The 23,205-nt window shown below is 45.6% G+C and overlaps 1 protein-coding gene across 1 annotated transcript in view; it reads left to right on the top strand.

Annotated features, from left to right (window-relative positions):
* Positions 1–22,481, top strand: part of ADA (adenosine deaminase) — a 59,976-nt gene extending 37,495 nt beyond the window's left edge. Inside the window, exons 7-11 of the mRNA XM_056845268.1 lie at positions 7,004–7,075; positions 10,202–10,303; positions 11,283–11,350; positions 13,737–13,866; positions 22,377–22,481. Of these exons, the coding sequence (XP_056701246.1) occupies positions 7,004–7,075; positions 10,202–10,303; positions 11,283–11,350; positions 13,737–13,866; positions 22,377–22,481 (477 nt within the window). The remainder of the gene's footprint in view (positions 1–7,003; positions 7,076–10,201; positions 10,304–11,282; positions 11,351–13,736; positions 13,867–22,376) is intronic.
* The last annotated feature ends 724 nt before the right edge of the window (positions 22,482–23,205 follow it).

Here is a 23,205-nt window from a genome sequence, read left to right on the forward strand (position 1 = left end):
GCGATCAACAAAAGGGTTCCTGGAACTCCTTCAGGGGTTCTTTTCGGAGGGGAGGTCGTTTTTCCAGATCCCCACGTTCTACCCAGCCCCCCGACAGGTCTGGGTACGGACCTCAACAACCCAAACAATGACTCCATGATCGACCCAGTGCGGGGGCCGCCTCTCCCGCTTTGCGGAGACTTGGCAGGCATCACATGCGGATCACTGGGTATCCTCCATCATTGCTCAAGGCTACCTACTCGAGTTTCGCAGAACCCCACCTGCAAGATTCATCTCCAAAATACATCTAGGCAAAGAAAAATTGCTCCGCACAAGGGAAGCTATCCAGCATCTGTTAGACATCCGGGCCATAAAACCCGTAGAGTTCTCAGAGCGCTCCTTGGGGGTTTATTCCGTGTTTTTCACGGTTCCAAAGAAAAATGGGGACTGGAGAGCCATCCTGAATCTCAAGTGGGTGAACAAATTTGTCATCTACAGGAAGTTCAGGATGGAAACTCTGAAGTCCATCTCGGAGACCTTAACACCTCGAGCCTTCCTTACCTCGGTGGACCTCACCGAAGCGTATCTCCACGTCCCCATTCATCCGATCCACAGGAAGTTCCTTCGCTTTTCCTGCCAGGAGGACCATTATCAGTTTCAGGCCCTACCTTTCGGTCCAACTTCCGCTCCGAGGGTCTTCACCCTCGGAGATATTGGTGACCCTCATGGTAGAAGCCCGCAAACAGGGAGTCCAGGTACACCCGTACCTGGACGACATCCTCATATGTTCTCCTTCTCAGGAACTCAGTCGGATTCACACCAACATTGTGATCAAGATCCTACAAGACCATGGCTTCCTGATCAATTGGGACAAAAGTCAGCTGGTCCCTTCTCAGACGCTGACCCATCTCGGTGTAGTCATAGACACTACAACCAACTCCCTCATCCTCACGAAAGACAAGGTGGAATCCATCTCGTCACTAGCCAAACAGGTGGCTTCTACCCAGACATCTCGACTTATGACGCTTGCCAAGCTCCAGGGACACATGGTGTCGTGCATCCCGTCGGTACCATGGGCTCGCTTCAGGGCAAGGCCATTACAGTGGTTCCTCCAACCGTTCCAGAAGGACATTGCCAAGAAACGGAACAGATTACTGATACTCTCGGACTCTTCCCGAGCGAGCCTGACTTGGTGGATGCTCCCATCCAACCTATCTCGGGGTCTTCAGTACATCCACGAAACACCTACTCAGTTGTTCACAGACGCAAGTCTAATGGGATGGGGAGCAACTCTCCAAGACCAACCAGCGCAGGGAGTCTGGGATCTCAATCAGCAGAAGAAGAGCATAAACTTCTTAGAGATTACTGCTATATGGAATGCACTTCGGTCCCCAGTTACAGGGGACTCATCTCCTCATCAGAACAGACAACATAGCCGCAAAGGCTGATATAAACAAGCAGGGGGGATCCAGGTCGTCGTCACTCCACAAGCAAGCCTCCAAGATACTGGAATGGGCCAAGATCCATCTAGCCTCAATATCGGCGGAGCACATCAGAGGGGTGCAGAACATCCAGGCCGATTGGCTCAGCAGGCAACGCCTCGACGAAGCCGAGTGGGCCTTACACCCAGAGGTATTCAATCAGATGGTCAACAGGTTTGGCATCCCACAAGTAGACCTTTTCGCAACTCCAGCCAACTCCCAGCTCAAAAGGTTCTATTCCAGATACCACCAGGCCGGAGCGGAAGGGACGGATGCTCTCCTATCCCCTGGCCGAGCGGACTGCTCTATGCATTCCCACCTCTTCCTCTCATTCCCAGGGTGCTCCGGCGCATTCAGAGCCTTCGGACCACAGTACTGTTGATAGCTCCGGACTGGCCAAGGAGACCTTGGTATCCGGTATTACAACAGCTATCCATTCAGCCTCCCTGGCGACTTCCAGTCAGACAGGACCTTCTGCTCCAAGGACCAATTTGTCACCCGGATCCCGGGTGGTATCGACTAACCGTTTGGCACTTGAGAGGCGAGGCCTCTTAGATCAGGGGTACAGTGCCGACATCGTAGATACCATCTTAGCCAGCAGAAGACCAGCCACACAAAGGATATACGGAGCTACCTGGAAGGTGTTTGCCACTTGGTGTCACCGCAACTCCAAGAATCCACTAAAACCGAGGGTGCCTGACGTCTTATCCTTCCTCAAAGATGGACATAAACTCGGTCTTAAAGTCTCCACACTACGACGACAATTGGCCGCGATAGCCACGCTGGTACCTCGTATAGGTCGGCACCCCCTAACAAAGCATCCTCACATCTGTGCCTTCCTTAGAGGGGTTAAATTGACATCCCCTGCGGTGGTTAATAGATTCCCTTCTTGGAATCTGCATTCGGTTCTGCTAGCCTTGACCAAACCACCGTTTGAACCTCTTAGAAAAGTTGACCTTAAGTGGCTCCGCATGAAAACTTTGTTTCTTACCGCAGTCACTTCATCCAGAAGGGTTTCGGAACTTGGAGCACTCTCCGTCAGACCAGATCTTTGCATATTTCGCAAGAATAGAGTGATTCTCCGTACTGATCCTTCTTTCATTCCAAAGATTCAGACTCGCTTTCACCTTGAACAGGAGGTGGTCCTTCCTACCTTCTTCCCGAATCCTTCTAATCAGAATGGCACTCTCTAGATGTAAAAAAAGCCTTGCGCATTTACATCAGAAAAACCCAACATATTAGAAAGTCAGAGCGTCTCTTCATTACCTTGACGGCACCCAATAAGGGAGGCGCCATGTCTCGGGCAGCTATTAGTAGCACCATTAAGGCCTGTATTGCCCAGGCCTATAAGACTTCCGGAGTGAGAACTTCACCTGGCATCACCGCACACTCGGTCAGGAGTGCGGCTACCACGGTGGCATTTAGACACAAGGTTTCTTTGCAACAAATATGTAATGCTGCTACTTGGTCTTCCTTGTCAACATTTACCAGACATTACAAAGTGGACTCTTTTTCCAGAGAGGCATGCGCCTTTGGTCTGGGAGTTCTTCAGACTGTACAGGAGACCTAATTCCCACCCAAGTTCACAAATAGCTCTGGTAAGTCCCAGACTGAAGACGCCCTTCTTACCTAGAGTGAGAAAGAGCCTTGGTTTCACTTACCGTGAAGGCTTCTTCTGCTCGTAGGTAAGAAGGGCGTCTTCCCCTCCCTAGTTATACGTTTAAAAAAAAAAAAAGGAAGGAGGTAGAGACTGCTACGGGAGGGTGTCTTATGTAAGACGTATTTTTTCCATGTTAATGTTGAATGAGTGTTTTTCGTTACCAGTTGTTTTTTCCGTCCCTGTGTTCCTCGTCTATTAGGGGCAAGAATCGTTTGTTAAATTATAGGGATTATTACTTATTGGCATTTTTAAGCTTTTCAACTACTGAGGCGTTCCGAAGGGAGGGGGTCATTTCCCCTAGAGAACCGGAAGGCCTACAAATTTTGTTGATTCCTGCCTTCCCTAGCAAATAAAGGAAAATAACCCAGACTGAAGACACCCTTCTTACCTACGAGCAGAAGAAGCCTTCACGGTAAGTGAAACCAAGGCTGTTTCTCCAGATTAGAGTCCACTGCTCCAAACCACCACTCTTAACCACTACACCACACTGGCTCTCTTAATTGCTCTGATTGTTGCAGAGAGGTAGTGTTGCACTGGGGTGTTCCAAGCAGCGTAGAGTTGCATATATTGTCTGCTCTGAAGTTCAAACAATGTGTTGCTATTCTTAATAAACAGCTTTTGGAACTGGAGGTGGTGAGGGGGATATGGTGGGGCCAACAAATTATCATAGGAGGGTTTTGCTGTAACCCATCTGGAGAGCAATGCCTCACTTGCATTATATTGCTGTGGCTGTTATAGCACAACCTGAGGCTTGCACTGCAGCATTTACTTCAAGTAATAGGAATGGGCTGATCGTTTTCACCTAGAAAAACAGGGTGATAACATTGAGGACTGGGGATTCTGTACTACTACCATGAAGAAGAGTTGGTTTTTATATGCTGACTTTCTCAACCTTTTTTAAGGAGAATCAAACCGGCTTACAATCTCCTTCCCTTCCTCTCCCCACAACAGACACCTTGTGAGGTAGGTGGGGCTGAGAGAGTTCAGAGCGAATTGTGACTAGCCTAAGGTCACCCAGCTGGCTTCATGTGGAGGAGTGGGAAAACCAACCCGGTTCACCAAATCACAGTCCGTTGCTCATGTGGAGGAGTGGGAAATCACACCCAGTCCACCACTCTTAACCACTACACCATTCTGGCTCTCAGAATCCCAGAATCATGGTAACAGTGTCCCAATTGGAATAAAACAAGTATATATGGAATTGTGTAAGGCTAATTTGGATTCTGGATTCTGAAGATGCAGGTCTAGTTCCTGCATGGAGGAATAAGCAAAATAATATGATATGGTCACACGTGGGTCTGCGTTGCTGATGAACCCATAGAATCACCCACCCTCACTGCCTTGTCTGCTAATGGAAGCAAATTATGCCAGAATATTGTCAGGCAGCAAAGTTCAAGGAAACGTATTATGCTTTCTCCTTGTATAATCAAGGATGTTTGGGAACCTCTCCAGACTTGAAACATTCTGCGTACTTTTGAAATCGTGTTCAAGTCATTCCAAGATTGTGACTCCAGTGTGAAGATCCCTGTGTTTGTAGAGAAGTTTCAGAGTCATCAAAGGCTGTGAACTGTATTAAGAGCCATACAAGTGGATTGAGGATTGCAGCCAATTTAGGAGTTGCTGTTAGTATTTGGTGCCTGTTGTCATGAATCACTTCACTAAACTGTTTGGTGTGTCAGTTTTGAAGCCTATGGCAACATTCCATCAGTAAATGAACATTAAAAAAATGGACTATGTCTGTGAAGATTGTTTAAAATGGTTGCTGAGCACATCTTTTCATAGATTGTCATGGCTGTATGCTATTTTTTTGACTAAACACCCCCATATCCTCATTCTTTGGAACAGACACTTAAGTTACTGTGTTGTCATTTTCTTTGTTCTTTCATACTAATCACAATTCTTCCCATGTCTGTCAGTAAGGGAGAATCTTGGTCACAACAAGGTAGAATGCATGAAAGTGAATGTGGGACTAGTGGATGAGGGACTGGAGCTACAAGTTCTAGGTGTAATGGAGACTCCAGATCTCATTGCTACTCTATCATACATCCACTGTGAAACCCTGTGACTGTGTAGGTTACTTCACGTTTGTGTCAGAACTATAAAGCCGCCTGTTATGATTCCTTATCAAGTAATTCCTTAATCAGGGGGCAGTCTTGCTCATTGACCTTTTGTCAGCTTCTGAATATACAAGTAGTATCAGTTGATGAAGTAGCATATTCCTGACAGTAGGCAGACAATTCGGGTCAATATGCATACATCCAGAGGTATATATGATGTGGAGATCACACACATCTTTTAAGTGGCTGATTCATTAATCTTCACTTTCTGTTGGTCAGCCAACTTGTTCATGTGTCAAGCAATTTCTTAAATTCCTTCCCTGAAAGTGGCTCCTTATGGGGTATTCTTCATGGATATTTGCTGCTGTTTCGACGCTGTTTTGCATCGGAGGCAAATTTTGGTTATTCACTGCAGAGCCGTGTTTTCCCCCACTGAGCAAAATAAGCCGGTTTAAAAGAGAGGCAATCCAAACCACTTCTGAGCCGTACTTTCCAGTAAAAGAGCATTTTGTTGCTCGGATGCCCATGAAGAAATGTTTGCTTCGCTACCCGGGACGTGTCCTTTCTCCTCCCCCAAGAACGGTGATTGGCTGGGGGAGTTGCCACTCTAACAGCATCGCACCGGCAGGAGGGAGACCCAAAGCAGACTGGCTGCCCTTCTTCAGAAGGGTGATGGGGGTTTTGGCTTGGATTTGCCGCTCTCAGGATGCCCCTCCCCAACACACTCACACATAGGATCGCACCGGCAGGAGGGAGACCCAGAGCAGACTGGCTGCCTCTCTTCAGAAGGGTGACGGAAGTTTTGGCTTGGATTTGCTGCTCTCATGGTCCCCTCCCCCCACACACACATAGGATCACACCGGCTGGAGGGAGACCCAGAGCAGACTGGCTGCCCCTCTTCAGAAGGGTGACGGGAGTTTTGGCTTGGATTTACTGCTCTCATGGTCCCCCCCCACACACACACACACATAGGATCACACCGGCTGGAGGGAGACCCAGAGCAGACTGGCTGCCCCTCTTCAGAAGGGTGACGGGAGTTTTGGCTTGGATTTACTGCTCTCGGGATGCCCCCCCCCCAAACACACACACACAGGATCATGGCAAGAGTGGGCGGGATTAGGCGGATTTGGAGCGGTGAGTCATGAGCGGCAGCAGACGTAAGCAGCGCAGAGAAGTGCGCTGTTTCTCCCGTGAAAAATTGGGATGGGGGGTGAATCTTCACTGCCATGAAAAAGCTATTTAAATCAGTTTATTATTTGCTCCGATTCGAAACTGAAGCAAAATCCACCGTGAAGAATACCCCTATGAATAACCTAGTGGTTGTTTTTTGTATTTTTCCCCCCTCCAGCCCCACTGAAAATCGCAAGAAATTGTCATCTTTAGCTTTGCGTTATATTTTTATAATACAGTTGCTTTTGCTGTTTGGGAGAGAAAGCACCTTTAGACAGAACTGTGCTGTGCTAAGAATGGACAGTTCTGTATGTGTAATGTGCCATCAAGTCGTCACGGACTTATGGCAACCCCACAGGGTTTTCAAGGCAAGAGACATTCAGAGGTAGTCTGCCTTCCTCTGTACAATAACCCTGATATTCCTTTGGTGGCCTCCCATCCAGTTACTACCCAGGGCTGGCCCTGCTTAGCTTCTGAGATCTGACGAGATCAGGGTAGCCTGGGCCATCCAGTTCAGAGCTCTACGTTTGTAGCCAAGTAGTTAAGATAGCAAATACTGTCCTTTGGAACCTATTTTCTTCTGACATAATGCCACTTGCTGCCATTTACACTCTACTCATGGTGTGGCCTTTTATTTGTTTGTTTGTTTTAACCAGGAAGCTGAAAGATGTGGTATTCATCGGACTGTTCACGCTGGCGAAGTTGGCCCACCCCAGGTCATCAGAGAGGTAAAAACTGCGCCACAAAGCACTGAAAATAGATCTAACTGGAAATGCCATATAAGTACATCAAAGTTATATCAAATTATAGTAGTTTTCTTCCCAAGTGGAAACTAACATCCATCAGAATGCTGAGAATGATAATTCGAAAGAACACAAGTTTCTAGTCTTCATGTCTATAAAACAAGAGGTTTAAAAGAGGAAAACTGTGGCTTAGATGCTAAGCTGCACAAGCAGAATCACACTTGAAGAAGGCAAAATCCCTGCCTCCCTCTTCAGCTTTCTGGCCCCCCCCTAAATTGTGGCACTGCAGTTCAGTGGACTCCCCAGGAATTGGGGGGGGGGGTAAAGTGGAAGTTTGCAGCAGGAGATAGGAAATCAGCAAAAATCACCTCCCCTCTTATGCTAATGAAAATTCTATTCTGTCAGAGGGACTATTGTTGCGTCAACTAAATGGCGCCTTAGGATCCAAGCTTGTGCCTGTTCATTCTCAGTAATGTCAGGTGCTCTGGGTGAAGATCTTAGTATCTGGTTGGAGAGGCTTCTTCATTTACATGTCCCCTGTTCTTTTTCTTGGAGTTCTTTCCCCAGCTCCACTAACTGATAACTCTTCATTCCCCCGTTCCTTTCCCATTCTATGGATGCAGTTTCTGACAAAGGCTTACCTATTAAAAAGTTATAGCCAATCCTTTATATTGACTTTGGGCCAGAATCCAAAGCGCGATGTACAGGCTTTTGCATTTGCAAATGGATTTTTTAAGTATCCCCCTTTCCAGTGACATACCTCCCCTAAGCCTCCTCCAAAATTCTCATCCTTTCCCTTTCATGGATGCCAGGAGATGCTTTTGGGGCAGTATTCCATTATGTGTTTGCTGACAGAAAACTGGCAAACTCTCAGGGAGTGTCTGGACATGCTTTATATGCATTTGTGAGGCCTTTCCGCATCCTAGCTTTACTATTCCACCCACAGAGCTGGGAATTATTTGTTGGGGGATAGTAGTATGGAAATAATAGTGGTTTTTATAGACAGTATTTTATTTTGGATTGGGAATTGACAGCACTAGCATGCTAAGGAGACAATATGTATTAATAGATTAACTTCCTCTGTTCATAGCAAGGTCTCAGCATTTGAGGGAAGTATTGCACTAAACAGTTGTCCTTGAAAAGTAGTTAGATGGCCATCTGTCAGCAATGCTGATTCTATGACCTTAGACAGATCATGAGAGGGAGGGCACCTTGGCCATCTTCTGGGCATGGAGTAGGGGTCACTGGGGGTGTGGCGGGGAGGTAGTTTGGAATTTCCTGCATTGTGCACGGGGTAGGACTAGATGACCCTGGTGGTCCCTTCCAACTCTATGATTTTATAAAAAATCAGTCTCAACATGCATTGTAAGCATTTAGTTTATTTAGTTTGAAATTTTATATGCCATCTTTCCAGAGACTTTCTTGAGACCGTTCAAAATATTTTTAAAAAATTCATAGAAATAACATAAGAAAGTTATTAATAATAAAACTAGCCAGGGGCATAATAACATCCAGCAGCCTAAAATGATATTTATAAAACTGTCCTTAGGCTGGAAGCAGATGTTAAAAACAGTTTTAAAAGATGGGAACCATACAGTTAGAAGTCTGGGTCAAAAGAAATGTTTTCTCCTGGCATCTAAAGGACAGTAAAATAGGTGCTAGGTGAGCCTCAAGGGGGAGGGCATTCCTAAGGCAAGGTGCTGCCACGGGAAAAGCCCTCCCTCTGATCACCACTGAGCTCTGCAGGTGGGAGCACAGAGATCAGGGGAGGTGGTCCTTCAGATACCCTGGCCCCAAGCCTTTTTTTTTGGGGGGGGGCAAGTCACAGCTGACTTAGGATGACTCTGTAGGGTTTTCAAGATAAGAGGCATTCAGAGGTGGTTTGCCATTGCCTGTCTCTGTGTAACCACCCTGTTATTCCTTGGTGGTCACCCATCCAAATACTAACCAGGGGCGACCCTGCTTAGCTTTTGAGATCTGACAAGACCAGGCTAGCCTGGACTATCGAGGTCAGGGCCCAAGGCATTTTGGGCCTTAAATATAAGAACCAGGACTATGAATTGTGCCTGGAAGCCTATGGAAATAATGCTTCTGCAGAGTATCCAGAATGCCTATGTGTATGTGTGTGTTTTAAGTGCCCTCAGGTTGTTTCTGACTTCTGGCAACCCTGTAAATTAACGACCTAAAGAACATCCTGTCAAGAGCCTAGCTGAGGTCTTGCAAACTGAGGGTCATGGCTTCCTTTATTGAATAAATCAATCTCATATTGGGTCTTCCTCTTTTCCTGCTGCCTTCTACTTTTCCTAGCATTATTGTCTTTTCCAGTGACTTGTCTTCTCATAATGTGACCAAAGAACAATAGCATCAGTCATTTTAGCTTCTAGGGAGGATTCAGGCTTGATTTGAACCCACTTATTTGTCTTTTTGATGGCCCATGATATCCATAAAACTCTCCTTTCTTCCTGTCAGCTTTCTTCATTGTCCGAGTTTCACACCTATATGTAGTAATGTGGACTACTATAATATGAATTACCTTGGTCGCCAGTGACACATCCTTACACTTTAGGATCTTTTCTAGCTCCTTCATGGCTGCTCTTTCCGGTCTGAATCGCCTTCTGATTTGTTGGTTTTAGTCTCCCTTTTGGATGAGCCAAAGTATAGAAAATCATTGTCAGCTTTAAAGTTGCATAATTCCTCAGTCATTACTTTTGTCTCCTTGATGTTCAGTCGTAATCCTGCTTTGGCACTTTCTGCTTTAACCTTCATCAGTAGTCATTTTCAAGCCTGCCAGTAATGTGGTATCATCTACATATCTCAGATTTTCAATGCTCCTTTCACCAATTTTCACTCCACCTTTATCTAAATCTAATCCATTTTCCTTATGTGTTCTGCATTATAGATGCCCATGCCTGTCCTATAGCTAATAGAACAATATGATATCTGTAAATATTAAATAGTTTGGGTAATAATTCCAAAACCATTTAGGTGAACCCCTTTGATTTGATGTTCACAGATGTAGCTTGTGTGTTAACTGGGGGCAGAAGGCAGTCTAGAAGTCTAAAGATTTTTTTTAAAAAAAATTAAATAAGGACTTTGTTTTTTGTCTTGTAGGCAATCGACATCCTAAAGGCCGAGCGAATAGGCCATGGCTACCATGTCTTGGAAGATGAAGCTCTCTATAAGCAGCTATTGAAACAAAACATGCATTTTGAGGTAATGGGATATCTTGCAGAATGGCATCGCTGTAGACAGAATGTATGTGTACAAAAACAGCTTTCAGGAGAGTTACATTATAGCACGACACCCTGGATAATCTTTCTGACAGTGGAGAAGTTCTTGCTTTGTATTGCTGGGACACTGTCACCTTTTAGGCTAAAACTGCAAATAAGTTACAGAAATTCTGACATTATTTGAAAGCAACCTCCTTGATATTTCATCAGGCTACTTATCAGCTATGCAAGGAGATATGCACAGTACAAATCTGATGCCTCATTGTCCTCAAACGTGCAATAAATAGATTGTCCTAAATATGAAGAAATGCATGCTTTTGAAGAAAGAAAAGCATGAGGCCCTGAAATCTCTGTACGTTTATTTGGGTGCAGAGGGCATCGCTGAGCAGGATTAAGCCTTAAGCCCTTTATGCATATAACACCAGGAAGGTCTTTTTTGTTCTTCATCTTCTTCCCCTTCCCACCTGAGAAGTTCTAGATAAACCCTGTAAAAGAACTGGCCCCAAACCATTGTGGCAGCTATACAAAGGATATATCCTGATGTGTGATCTTCTCTTTGTGGTTCACTTACCTCGCACCTGACTGCAGAGTCTGTGTCGCTGCAGGAGTAGCTTTGGTGTGGTGACCTTCCTTCCTAAATCATTCTTGAATAGAGTACCGTTGATCCCATGTGGCAAGCCTGTGGGAGCCAACTCTGCACAAACAGCCCAGTCTTATTTGCAGAACTGGGTTGGAATGACTGTGATCACAATGCTTACAATTTTATACTTATTGGTGCCTTGAAAAATGCATTCTCCCCTTGGTAAGGAAGAGAGGTTGGTATATTTGGACAGCTTGAGTGTTAGGAGTGATAAATGAGAAAACCATTTTCATCTAAGTTATGACCTGCTTTATAAGAGCACAGTCTTGTTCTCTCAAAGTAGACTTTGTTTTTTTCTTCTTTTAAAATGGCAAACGTACAGGTATGCCCTTTGTCAAGTTATCTCACTGGAGCATGTAAACCCAAATTTCGTGATCATCCTGTAGTAAGGTAAGTTGTTAAATTCTTTATAGTAGTAGTACATTTATTGCCGCATTGCGCCAATAAAGATTAAGAACATAACAGCAATGTTACCACGGGTACATTGATATTGTTTAAAAGTTGTGTCATATTAAATTGAAAGAGTATATATAATTAAAATAATTTACAGTTAGGTAAAAAATCATTAACTCTCTGGGTTATAATTTTCTTTGCTTGATCTCTACCCATCTTCAGCAAAGCCTGGGGGGAGAGACCCAGACTCTCCAACTTGCTTCTCACGGCCTTTTGCCATTTGGATTCAAAGTTGTCAATTAGAATCAGGGGAAGAAGACCATGGAGATTGAGTTTTATTTTTAACCATAGGAGGAGGGATGATATGCACACTCTTGCTTCTACTCTTAGCATACCTGTTTCTTGGCGTGCCAAGGGGTTTGATACACGTCTAGGGACCTGGAGAACCAGTCTAAGGAACTTAGGAACTTAGACTGGACTCGTTCCAGTGGTGCTAAACAAGAGGGGGGTCCGAGATGTGTTCCGTAGAGCAGTTGTGCCAGTGTTTTGGCCTGACATAGTTTGAGAGCTGCTGGGATGAAGTGCGCCCCCTTTGTGCGGAGGAATTTGGTTATACTGTACACTGATCTATCCCCCAGGCTGGCCACATAGTTACTGTGGGCCTGCTTGGAGCCTGAAGCCTGTAGGACTACTCCCAAATACTTAAAGGTGTTCACCTGCTCCAGCCTATGCCCAAGTTCCAGACTCTAAGTTTTGGGCGTTTGCCAAAAGCCATTATCTTTGTTTTTTTGAAAATTGATGGTTAGTTTTTCATTATCGCAATATAAGGCGAATCTGGCAAGAGCTCTTTTAAGTCCTATAGGGGCTCTGGATGATATAACGGTGTCATCTGCATACAATAGAACTGAAATATGCCGATGTGCCGGTTTAGGGGGATGCAGATCAGTTTCATTTAGGCAGTTGGGGATGTTGTTTATGTAGTAAATAAATAATGCAGGGGCTAAAAGGCAGCCCTGCCTGACTCCCTTATAGGTGTTGACTGGGTCTGTGAGGTGTCCTTCCCTACTGCATCTTACTCTTCATGTAGTCTGATTATGGAGGGCATGTATGAGGAAGAGAAGCCTCCTGTCGATGGAGGAGGATTCCAATTTAGCCCATAATAGGGGTCTGGAAATAGAATCAAAAGCTGCCTTAAGATCTATAAAGGCGGCATACAGTGAGGATTTCCCCTTCGAAGAGTACTTTTCTATAAGATGTTGGAGGGTGAGGCAGAGGTCTATTGTGGATCTACCTTCCCTGAAACCAGCCTGTTCCTGTTCTATTATATCTTCTTGGTTGAGCTAGCTGACAAATTTTTCTAGCAGGTGTCTTGCATATATTTTGCTAATGATGTTCAGGAGGCTAATGGGCCAGTAATTAGAGGGGTCGTCTCTCCTGCCTTTCTTGAAGAATGGAACCACTACAGCCAACCTCCAATCCTTTGGGATATGGCCTGTTTTGTCAATATAGGTAAAGAGTGATGATAGGAAGGGGCCCCACCAGTCGATGTTTTCTTTTAAAAATTCTGGGGGAATACCATCTGAGCCTGGTGCTTTTCCATTTTTTAGCTGGCCAATCAGCGATTTTATCTCTTTCTGTGAAACTGGGGGCCATGGGGGTTAAATTCTTTATATTTTCAGTATAGTGCCAGCATTGTGTAGTGGTTAGTATGGACTAGGATCTGGGAGATTCAGGCTTGAATGGTCCATCTATCATGGAAGCTTGCTGGGTGACCTTGAGTCAGTCACTCTCTATTACTTTCAGCTAACCTACCTCACAGGGTTGTTGTGAGAATAAAATGCGGAAGGGTGAAATTATTTTATAAACTGCTTTTGGTCCCAACTGGGGAGAAAAGCGGAGTATAAATTTATCTAAAATAAAACCATCTTCTTACATTCAACTTATTTATATTTGCATTATTGTTCAGTAACATGAAGCAAACTACCTGGTTTTCTCAATATATCACATGATTATTTTTTAAACTGCTGGAATGGATTGTTAAGCAATACATGGAATATGCTGCTCCATGTATGTCTGGGGGCAATAAAATATATTTTTGTTCATTTCCAGTCTTTTTCATGGAGGGCCACTGTACTTAAGCCCCAAATTGCTACACCTATCTAACTATTTTGCTCCTGGCTTTGGTCTGAAGCATTCCTTGAGGTTTTATCTGTCTAGTTTTATAATACAGAAAAGGAACATACAGGTGTACACTTCACCCCATAGCTTGGAGGGAAATGTGTATACAAATATGAAAACAACTCTAACTGTTTTTACTTTATGGAAAAAATACAGGGTGTAAATCTCCTTTAAAACTGTCCCAGTTTTAATTCTGATTTTCCAGGTTTATGAAGGATGGTACCAATTATTCCTTGAATACAGATGATCCTCTCATTTTTAACTCCACAATTCACACTGACTACAAAATAGCGAAAGACTCTATGGGCTTCACTGAACAAGAATTCAAGAGAGTGGTAAGTGGGTTTGGGGTTGTTCCCTTTGGAAATGCATTGTCTGCACTTTCCTTATGCAGTAATTTGCCTACTAAAACCATTTGCTTGGAACTTCCATCCAAGTAAATGTGCTTAGAACTGCAGCCAGTGTTCAACTTTTCAAAAAGTTGCATCTTTAGGGTAGAGATGATTCTGTGGAAACTTAACCAAGGCAGGCATACAGCTACATTGGTAGGCTGTCATCTACTATCACAGCCAGGAGAACTACCATACATCTGTACACAATCAGATATCTGAAGGTGTAGGAACAGTAAAGAGGAGACCATTGATTTACACTGCACACTGTTAATTTACTACAGTGGGTATACAATCGTAGGAAATGATCATGTTTTATAAAGGATTGTGTTCACCATATGTCTTAGTACATTTGTGTGGTTTTGGTCCCTGAAAACCACATAAAAAGAGACCTGCTGGATCAGATCAGTGAACCATCTAATCCAGCATCCTGTCCCACAGTGGCCATCCAGTTCCTCTGAAGGGCCAACAACAGGGCATAGAGGCCGAGGCTGTGACAGCTCACCTTTTGTTTTAATTATTTTTCCTTACCAACCACCACTATCACTCCTGAGACGTCTGGATTGTCTCCTGTTGTTTTTCAGTCCCATACTTAAGATGGTTGGGAGATCTTTCTTTATAAAAGTCAGAAATATGGCACGAGAGGCTTAATGAAATAAAAACTCAACACTGGTTTGTCTCTTTTGAGGAAATTATAAAGTCAGGTTTGCAGGGAGGTTTCAGAAAATAAACTCAGCTGATAACAAAGCAACAGGAATGAGGAAGCTTGGGATGTTTATAAGCAATAGATATTTTGTAATCAGGATGTATCTGATGTAGTTCACAGACAGGTGTTGATACTTTTGAAGTACACTGAGATAGAGTTCAATTGGCAGTCACCGCTTAGTTTACATAAGCTTCTTGAAACAATATTTCTTAAGTTGTACGAGTTAGGAACAAACACAATTCCGTGCAGTTTTCTTCCTTAAAACTATTTAGGAATCACCCTCTTTACTTAGGATTTATTTCCCTTAGGGAAGGATACTCAGATCACTTCCCTCACACACAAGATCCTTCTTGATTGTAAACAAAGGTGTTCCTCTCACTCTAGCTGCCGACCTCAGCTGTCAGTTTCCACAGTCAGTTGTCAGCTGTCTCTTTTTAATGGTCTCGCTCAACTGCCACTTGTAGAATTCTTTGGGGGGGGGGGTTCTGTTCAAACCTATTGTCACTCAAGGTTCTATGACTGGGACAACTCATCATTATACAGCTGTCTGTCACAGAGGCCTTCCTCTGATGTTGCCTCCTGGCACTGGGATTCAGAGGCTTGACGGCCTCTGAATGTGGAGGTTTCCACATGAGAAACTGATGCACTTCACCCCGTGCTGTCTGTAGTAAGGATTTCACTTCCTGGCTACTTTAGTTAAAAGGAGGGATACGCTTAGATTTAGGACTTAATGTTGAGAGTATTTATTTAAGCCTCCTTTTTTTCTCTTTGTCACAGAAACCTAAAGCAAGTGACAAAATGTAAAACAATATTAAACAATACAATTAGAACCATAAGCCTGTAACACAGTGGGTTGGACCCCACAATCCATCAGCTAAAGGTACTGACTGTAGCTGATGTTCCTGTCTTTCCCCTCCCCCTAGCAGCTACTTCTGACATCAGGGGAATTTTTCCTGGGATTGTGGATCCATGAGGCGTAATAGCCACACAGGTCAAAAGGCTGCAGGTAGGAAGGGGCGAAAATATTCCTTCCTGCCTCTTGCATGAATGGAGATCTGCAGAGGGAGATGCAAGGAGGGGTGCAATTTCACCCCTTTCCCCTTCCCTTCCCCTCTGCAGCCTCTCAGCATGTATGGCTGTTACTCCACACAGGTCCCATAACGTCAGCAATAAACTTTTGCCAGGATCAGAAATGGCTGCTGAGTGAAACAGAAAGCTGGAAGGATCAGGGATCTTTGTGTGGATTTCACAATCTTTGTAGTGATCCAACCCAATAACCATCCCCAGTAAAAGTCAATAATTCAAGGACTGAGCCAGTTAATGTCCATGTCTCCACTCATTCAGCTGCATTTTCCTGCTGTAGAAAGACCGGGGGAGGGGGTGTCTTGGGGTTAGATCCCCCATTCTCGCTCTGAGGGAGAAGGGCATCTACTATTGGGTGTTTTGGCTTCGCATGCTTCGGGAGGCAGGACTTAAAAAACTTTCACTCCCACTCCTGTCTCCTGGGAAACGCCCCCTATCTTCTCCAGTTCTTTCCTGCCTCGCTATCGGGAGATCGTATTTTTTGCAGCTCTCTGTGCAGCTATAGGAAAGGTTTTGTCTTGTTATTTGTTATTCTTTACCTAATCCATTCCCTCTTTACCTATTTTCTAACCTTGTGTACTATCCCTCCCTCTGTGTTTGTCCACCCTTCTGAGGGACCTTTGGAGGGTGAGGGAATAATAGCTAGCTTCCCGCCAAAACAAAATGGCGGAGGGTCGCCCAGACCTTTTTGTTATGCAGGGTGATTTAGACCCTTCTCTTTTGAGACCGGCTTCTGACGGGGAGCAGCCCTCCTGCAGTCAATCATTAAGCCTAAAAGCTAAAAATAAGAAAGCCGTATCAAAGAGAAAGAAGGTTGGGTCGGCGCGTGGAAATTCATAAAGCCGAATTCATAAAGCTCCAAAGTTTCAGAGAATGAGCTCAGCTCCGTCACAGCCTCCAGGCTCTCAGGGACACACACCGGCTTCGGCTGCTCCGATCCCAGGACAGGCACTCGAGCACACAATGGCTATCGCCGTTCCAACTCTGAGCCGCGGCGCGGAGCACACAGCGGCGACTGCCGCTCCGACTCCACAAGATGGCGCCGAGTCAGCTCGCCCAGGGGCCACTAAAGAAGCCACCGATGGTAATGTACTCTCGCAGCCGATGCTTGCAGGAGTGGGGGGGGCTGGACTTTTTAAGAGCTGAACTAGCCGCCCTCATTAGGGACTCCTTTTCAGAAGGGTTAAGAATGGTCAGTTTACCCTCCCCTTGACCCCTCCTCTTGCATCAACCTCAAGGGAGGCTTCTCCCCCCGGCACAAGACAAGTGTGGGATCGCGCCATAAAGCAAGGAGGGGAGATACGAAGCCCACTGGTGCCGACTCAAAGCCTCAGACTTCCCTCTATCTAGGCAACAGGGGCCTGATACCTCCCCATTCTCCACAGATGAGGAGGAAGGGGAAAAAGAGGAGGGCGAGTTCTCCTCCAGCGAGGAGGAGACGGTTGTAGAAAATAAACAAAACCGAATCTTTAATGCGGAGGATTTTCCCTCCCTATTGACCAAAACGCTGGCAGCGCTAGACCTATCAGAGGACTCTAAAGACGCCTCCTCTGAGAAAAGGAAAGGGGCAAGAGAGTTTTTCCATATGAATGATGCCCCTTCCAGAATTTTTCCTGTCCCTGATTACTTTACAGGACTAGTCAAGGCCGAGTGGGCCAAGCCTCTAGGGGGAAAGAGGGTTCCTCAATCTACAAAAAAGTTTTACAATTTAGCTAGTCCCTCAGCAGAACTTTTCAGCGTTCCCCCCGTAGAGTCACCAGTCTCCACGCTGCACTCTGCAGACCTGGCTACAGAGGAAGGCCAGGTGATGATTAGAGACCCTGTAGACCGTAAGGTAGATTTAGCCTGCAAGTGCTCCCACGAGGCTTCGGCCCTGGCGGCTAGTGCGTCCATCACGTCAACCCTTGTCTCTAGGGCTGCAATGGTGTGGGTCAGGAAGCTGGGGCAACTCATCCCTGAAGATGATAAAAATGCCCTGAAAGGCGTATCACGGATTTTAAAAGCTGTGTCATTCTTGGCTGACTCATCCCTCGATGCCATAGTATTCTCGGCCAGGGCAGTGGCCACTACGGTGGCAGCCAGGAGAGCCATGTGGATACACCCTTGGCAGGTAGAGCACCGATCTAAAATAGTGCTCATGGGCTACCCATACCAGGGCAGCAAGCTGTTTGGGGACTCGCTAGAGTCGATCCTTGTGGAGACCAAGGATAAAAAGAAGGCCCTGCCCAAAGTATTACGTAGGGACAATAAATACCCCAACCAGACTTCCTTTCGGTCCTACCATACTCTGTCACGATACCTAGAGGATAATAGGAGAAGTCAGTGGAACTCTCAGCGTGGTTCCTTTCGCAGAGGCGGGCGCTTCTCCAGGAACTCCTGTTTCTCCAACTACCAGTCAGATAAGGGGGATAAAACCCCACTACAATCCAAGCAGTGACGCCTTCCCTCAGCCTGTGGGGGGCAGGCTCAGTCTTTTCCTGGACCAATGGTCCTCCTCCCAACCAGACCCTTGGGTCATGAGGATAGTGTCAATGGGTTACCAAATAGAATTTTTCAAGACTCCTCCAAGTCGGGTGATCCCTTCACCATATCCTATGAACAAGGAAAAGCAACTGAAAATGTTGTTGGCTATACAACACCTAGTAGACATTCATGCCATAGAGGAAGTACCTCTCCTGGAGAGAAGATCGGGTATATATGCCATCTTCTTCACAGTTCCGAAAAGAGACGGCAATTGGTGAGCCATTCTCGACTTAAAATTTTTAAACAAGTTCATCCATCGAAAAAGATTCCACATGGAGACTCTAAAGTCAATCTCAGAGGCCCTCAGAACGGGGGACTTCCTCACTTCAGTAGACCTCAGGGAAGCGTACCTCCATGTTCCAATCCACCCTTCACACCGCAGGTTCCTGCGCTTTCAATACTGTCAACAGCACTACCAATTCAGAGCCCTCCCATTCTGCTTAACCTCTGCTCCGCGGGTATTTTCAAAGGTCATGATAACAGTGGTAGTGATCGCTCGCCAGAGGGGAATAAGAATACACCCCTAACTAGATGATCTTTTGATCTGTGCATCGTCGAGACAGCAGAGCCAGGAACACATGGACATTGTTCTGAAAATGTTGAAAGATCATGGGTTCCTGACAAATTTCGGCAAGAGTCAGCTGACACCATCTCAGCGCATCCGACATCTGGGTGTCTACATAGACACATCGAGCATCCTGCTCATACTACCGGAGGACAAAATCACCAAGATCTGTGCCATCGCCAAACGCACAATCATCACCAAGTCACCCCATCTCATGTTTTTGGCCAAATTTCAAGGACTGATGATATCCTGCATCCCTTGTGTCCAGTGGGCAAGGTTGCACACGAGACCACTGCAAGGTCTACATTACATTTACCAAAAGGACATTGCACAAAAATGCGACAGAAAAATACTTGTACCGGAACAGGTGAAGTCCAGCATCACCTGGTGGGCGCGGAGCCCACGAACCTATCCAAAGGCCTGTTGTTCATCAAACCCCCTCCAGTGGAGATGTTCACCGACGCTTGCCTATCGGGATGGAGAGCCACACTTCTGGGCCAACCAGCACAAGGAGCGTGGACCGCTCGGGAAAGAAGACTTCACATCAACACTCTAGAGACCAGAGCAGTCCTAAAGGCCTTGAAATTCTTTCAACCACAGCTCCAGGGAGCAAACCTCCTGGTCAGAACAGACAGTGTTGCCACGAAGGCTCACATCAACAAACAGGGGGGGTTTCGTTCAGCGACACTCAGCAGTGAGGCCAGATTGTTGATGCTCTGGACCGAGGCCAACCTGTCTTCCATCTATGCGGAACACATTCAGGGGACCCTGAATGTACAGGCGGACTTGCTCAGCAGAGAAACCCTGAACGAGGCCGAGTGGTCTCTCCACAACGAAGTATTCCATCAGATCTCTCAACGATTCGGTTGTGCAACAGTGGATCTCTTTGCCGCGCGAGGAAATCAAAAGCTACTGAGGTTCTTCACACGGTACAAGCAGTACGGGGTGGAACAGACCGACGCACTGGTGGCAACATGGCCCAGCGAACACCTGTATGCATTCCCTCCGTTCCCTCTAATACCAAGAGTGGTACGTCGCATCAGGGAACTACAGGTATCGGTGACACTAGTGGCTCCGTACTGGCCATGACGACCATGGTTTCCGGTCCTGATGGAACTGTCCACACAGAAACCCTGGAGGCTACCGCTCAGAGAAGACCTTCTACATCAAGGTCCAATCCTTCACCCCAACCCAGGATGGTACAAGCTGACCGCCTGGGCTTTGAAAGGGATTGGTTCCTACCTTTAGGTTATTCCCCAGAGGTCACCGAAACCATCTTGGCGTCTTACAGACCTTCTACGATCAGGATATATAACACATCTTGGAAAGCCTTTGCAACGTGGTGCTGACGTAAAAAAGTCCACTCCCTAAAACCTCGCGTGGCTAATATCCTTCACTTCTTACAGGATGGACGCAAGCAGGGACTGAAAGCTTCCACTCTACAAAGACAGTTAGCGGCCATTGCCACCATAGTCCCTAAGGTAGCGGGATTTCCAATTACAAGACACCCTCACATCCAGGCCTTCTTGAAGGGAGTCACGCTGATATCCCCTCCAATTGTTCATAGGTTCCCGACATGGAGTTTACATACGGTCCTAAGGGCCTTGACTAAGCCGCCATTCGAGCCCCTTTGCCAAGTAGACCTTGTCAACATATGTCAAAGTTATGCCTAGTCTGCAGTTTGCTAAACAGATCATACTGATCAGAGTGACAGCTAAGTCATGTGATGATGCTGGTCTGATCCAGTTTGTACAGCCAGGAATGGGGATTTCCAGAATGACTCATCTCAAGTGAACTGTGATTGGTCATAAATGTGTATATAAGTCTGTGTAGTGAATGTAAGTTACCTCTTGCCTGAAATATACATGCTGGCGGAGCATGCTGTTGCTCAGAGCTGTGAATGTTAACTGCCAAAGGACTCTGTGTAAATATTGTAAATAAACTGTACATAGCAGAACTGCGTGGTGTGAAGTTGCTACCAGGTAAACTCCTGAAATCCAGACAAGCTGTGCGCGACAGACCTCACTTGGCTACGCATGAAAACTCTATTCCTTACAGCGGTGACTTCAGCACGCAGGGTGTCAGAGCTCAGTGCACTGTCTATTAGGCCGGGGCTCTGCACCTCCCACGCAGATAAGGTGGTCCTCAGACCAGACCTGTCCTTCTGTCCAAAAGTTAGTTTTAAGTTTCATAGGGAACAGGAGTTAGTTCTACCCTCCTTTTGTCCTCATCCAAAATCGCAGAAAGAGAAAGAATGGCATTCCCTAGATTTAAGACGAGCCTTGCGTATCTATATCAGATGGACAGGTCCTCTTAGAACCTCTGACTCACTGTTTATCAATCTCACCCCGCCCAACAGGGGCAAACCCATGTCTAGGACAGCAGTTAGTAGAGCCATTACTATATCCCACGCTTACACACATAGTAATCTACCAGTGCCTCCCAGGATTACTGCCCATTCAGTTAGGAGTGCGGCTACTTCTACCGCATTTGACCATAGAGCCTCGCTAGATGAAATATGTAAGGCCGCTACGTGGTCGTCTATTTCCATGTTCGTTAGGCACTAGAAGTTAAACCTCTATGCTTCGTCGGATGCCGCCTTTGGTAGACGGGTCCTTCAAATTGTGCTACAGGACGTCTAATCCCTCCCAAGGTGGGCCAGCTCTGGTATGTCCCAATAGTAGATGCCCTTCTCTCTCAGAGTGAGAATGAGCCTTGGATACTCACCGTGAAGGCTCCTTCTGCTCTGAGATACGAAGGGCATCTTCCCTCCCAGACGTCATAAGTTATATGGAGGGAGAAGTTCATGGGTTTAATTCTCAGCACTGTGATTCCATAATTACCGGTAAGGTGACGTTACTCTTACCCTGTAGACTACCTGTCTGGATTAAGTCAACTAGTTTTTATCATACGTATATTTCTGTAGTTACTTACCCTTTAGCACTGTTGTTCTGTACTGATGTGCTTGCCTGTTACACTGTTTTTTCCGTGTTAATCGTATTACATTCTTGAGTTTACTTCCTTCCTGTTGGGGTGATGTTTGAGCCCTTTGATTCTCGGAAAGTATTGAACTGGAGAAGATAGGGGGCGTTTCCCAGGAGACAGGAGTGGGAGTGAAAGTTTTTTAAGTCCTGCCTCCCGAAGCATGCGAGGCCGAAACACCCAATAGTAGATGCCCTTCGTATCTCTCAGCAGAAGGAGCCTTCACGATGAGTATCCAAGGCTCATTCTTTCAGATGGACCTTTTCAAATGAACAGGATTCTTTAGTGTGTAGTGTTAGTATTGTCTATCCACTGATAAGTTTTAGAGTGTTAATGCCATGCACGTTCTGGCAGTTAAATAATTCCATTTTTCTCTTTGAAAGAATATTTTATCATGACCTAAGGTGCCTTTTTTGTGCCTTAAAAAATCTATTTTTCCTCTAAATCAACAAAAGGGTAAAAAATAGTCAGGATCAGCAAAGCTGTCCATTATTTCAACTGTTTGCATGCCTCTGCAGCTCATGGAGGCTTTGCGACTGCAGAAATACTTTCTGGAATAAAGTCGCCTTCTACTTTTATGTTTTTTTCTGCCCCCAGAACATAAATGCAGCCAAGTCTAGCTTCTTGCCAGAGAAGGAGAAGAAGGAGCTTCTCGACAAGCTGTATGAAGCCTACGGGGAGGTAAAAAGCACCAAGTTCTAATCCCTTCAGCGGCATCCACTCACAACCTCTTTTCACAATTGCTTTTGTGCTATCTGGAGACATCTGTCTGTTTTTTGGAAGATGACGCACAAACTTAGTATTAAAGTCTTGTTTACTGTCAGTATCCACAAAGTGGTGCATGCACTATGTACAAAGAACAGTATTCCCATGTTTGTGTTACATCTACCTATAGGACCCAAATCCCAATAGCCTGGATGGCTGCTGTCTAGGCTACTAGCCACTAAATTTTGACTGACATATGCGAGTGTTCATTTTTAGACTGGGGACAACCTTTATTTTTTCTGGAGAACTGAACTTTCAAAAGAGGTTGTCGAAGGCTTTCACGGTCAGAGTTCATTGGTTCTTGTAGGTTATCCGGGCTGTGTGACCATGGTCTTGGTATTTTCTTTCCTGACGTTTCGCCAGCAGCTGTGGCAGGCATCTTCAGAGGAGTAACACTGAAGTGTCTCTCAGTGTCATGTGTGTAGGAAGAGTAATATATAGTCAGAAAGGGGCTGGGTTTGAGCTGAATCATTGTCCTGCAAAAAGTATCAAAGGTAATGTGCTAATCATTGTCCTGTAAGTATCAAGATAATGTGCTAACGAGGGTGTGGTATGTTAATATGGAACCATTGTATCCTGAAGTGATCTGTTAATGTGTGAAATCCAAGGCTAATCTGCATGGCTATTGTGGACTGTAGTCTTTGTTAGTCTGGAGGTTTTC

This window comes from Euleptes europaea, chromosome 2 (assembly GCF_029931775.1).
Source record: "Euleptes europaea isolate rEulEur1 chromosome 2, rEulEur1.hap1, whole genome shotgun sequence".
NCBI classification, from domain to species: domain Eukaryota; kingdom Metazoa; phylum Chordata; class Lepidosauria; order Squamata; family Sphaerodactylidae; genus Euleptes; species Euleptes europaea.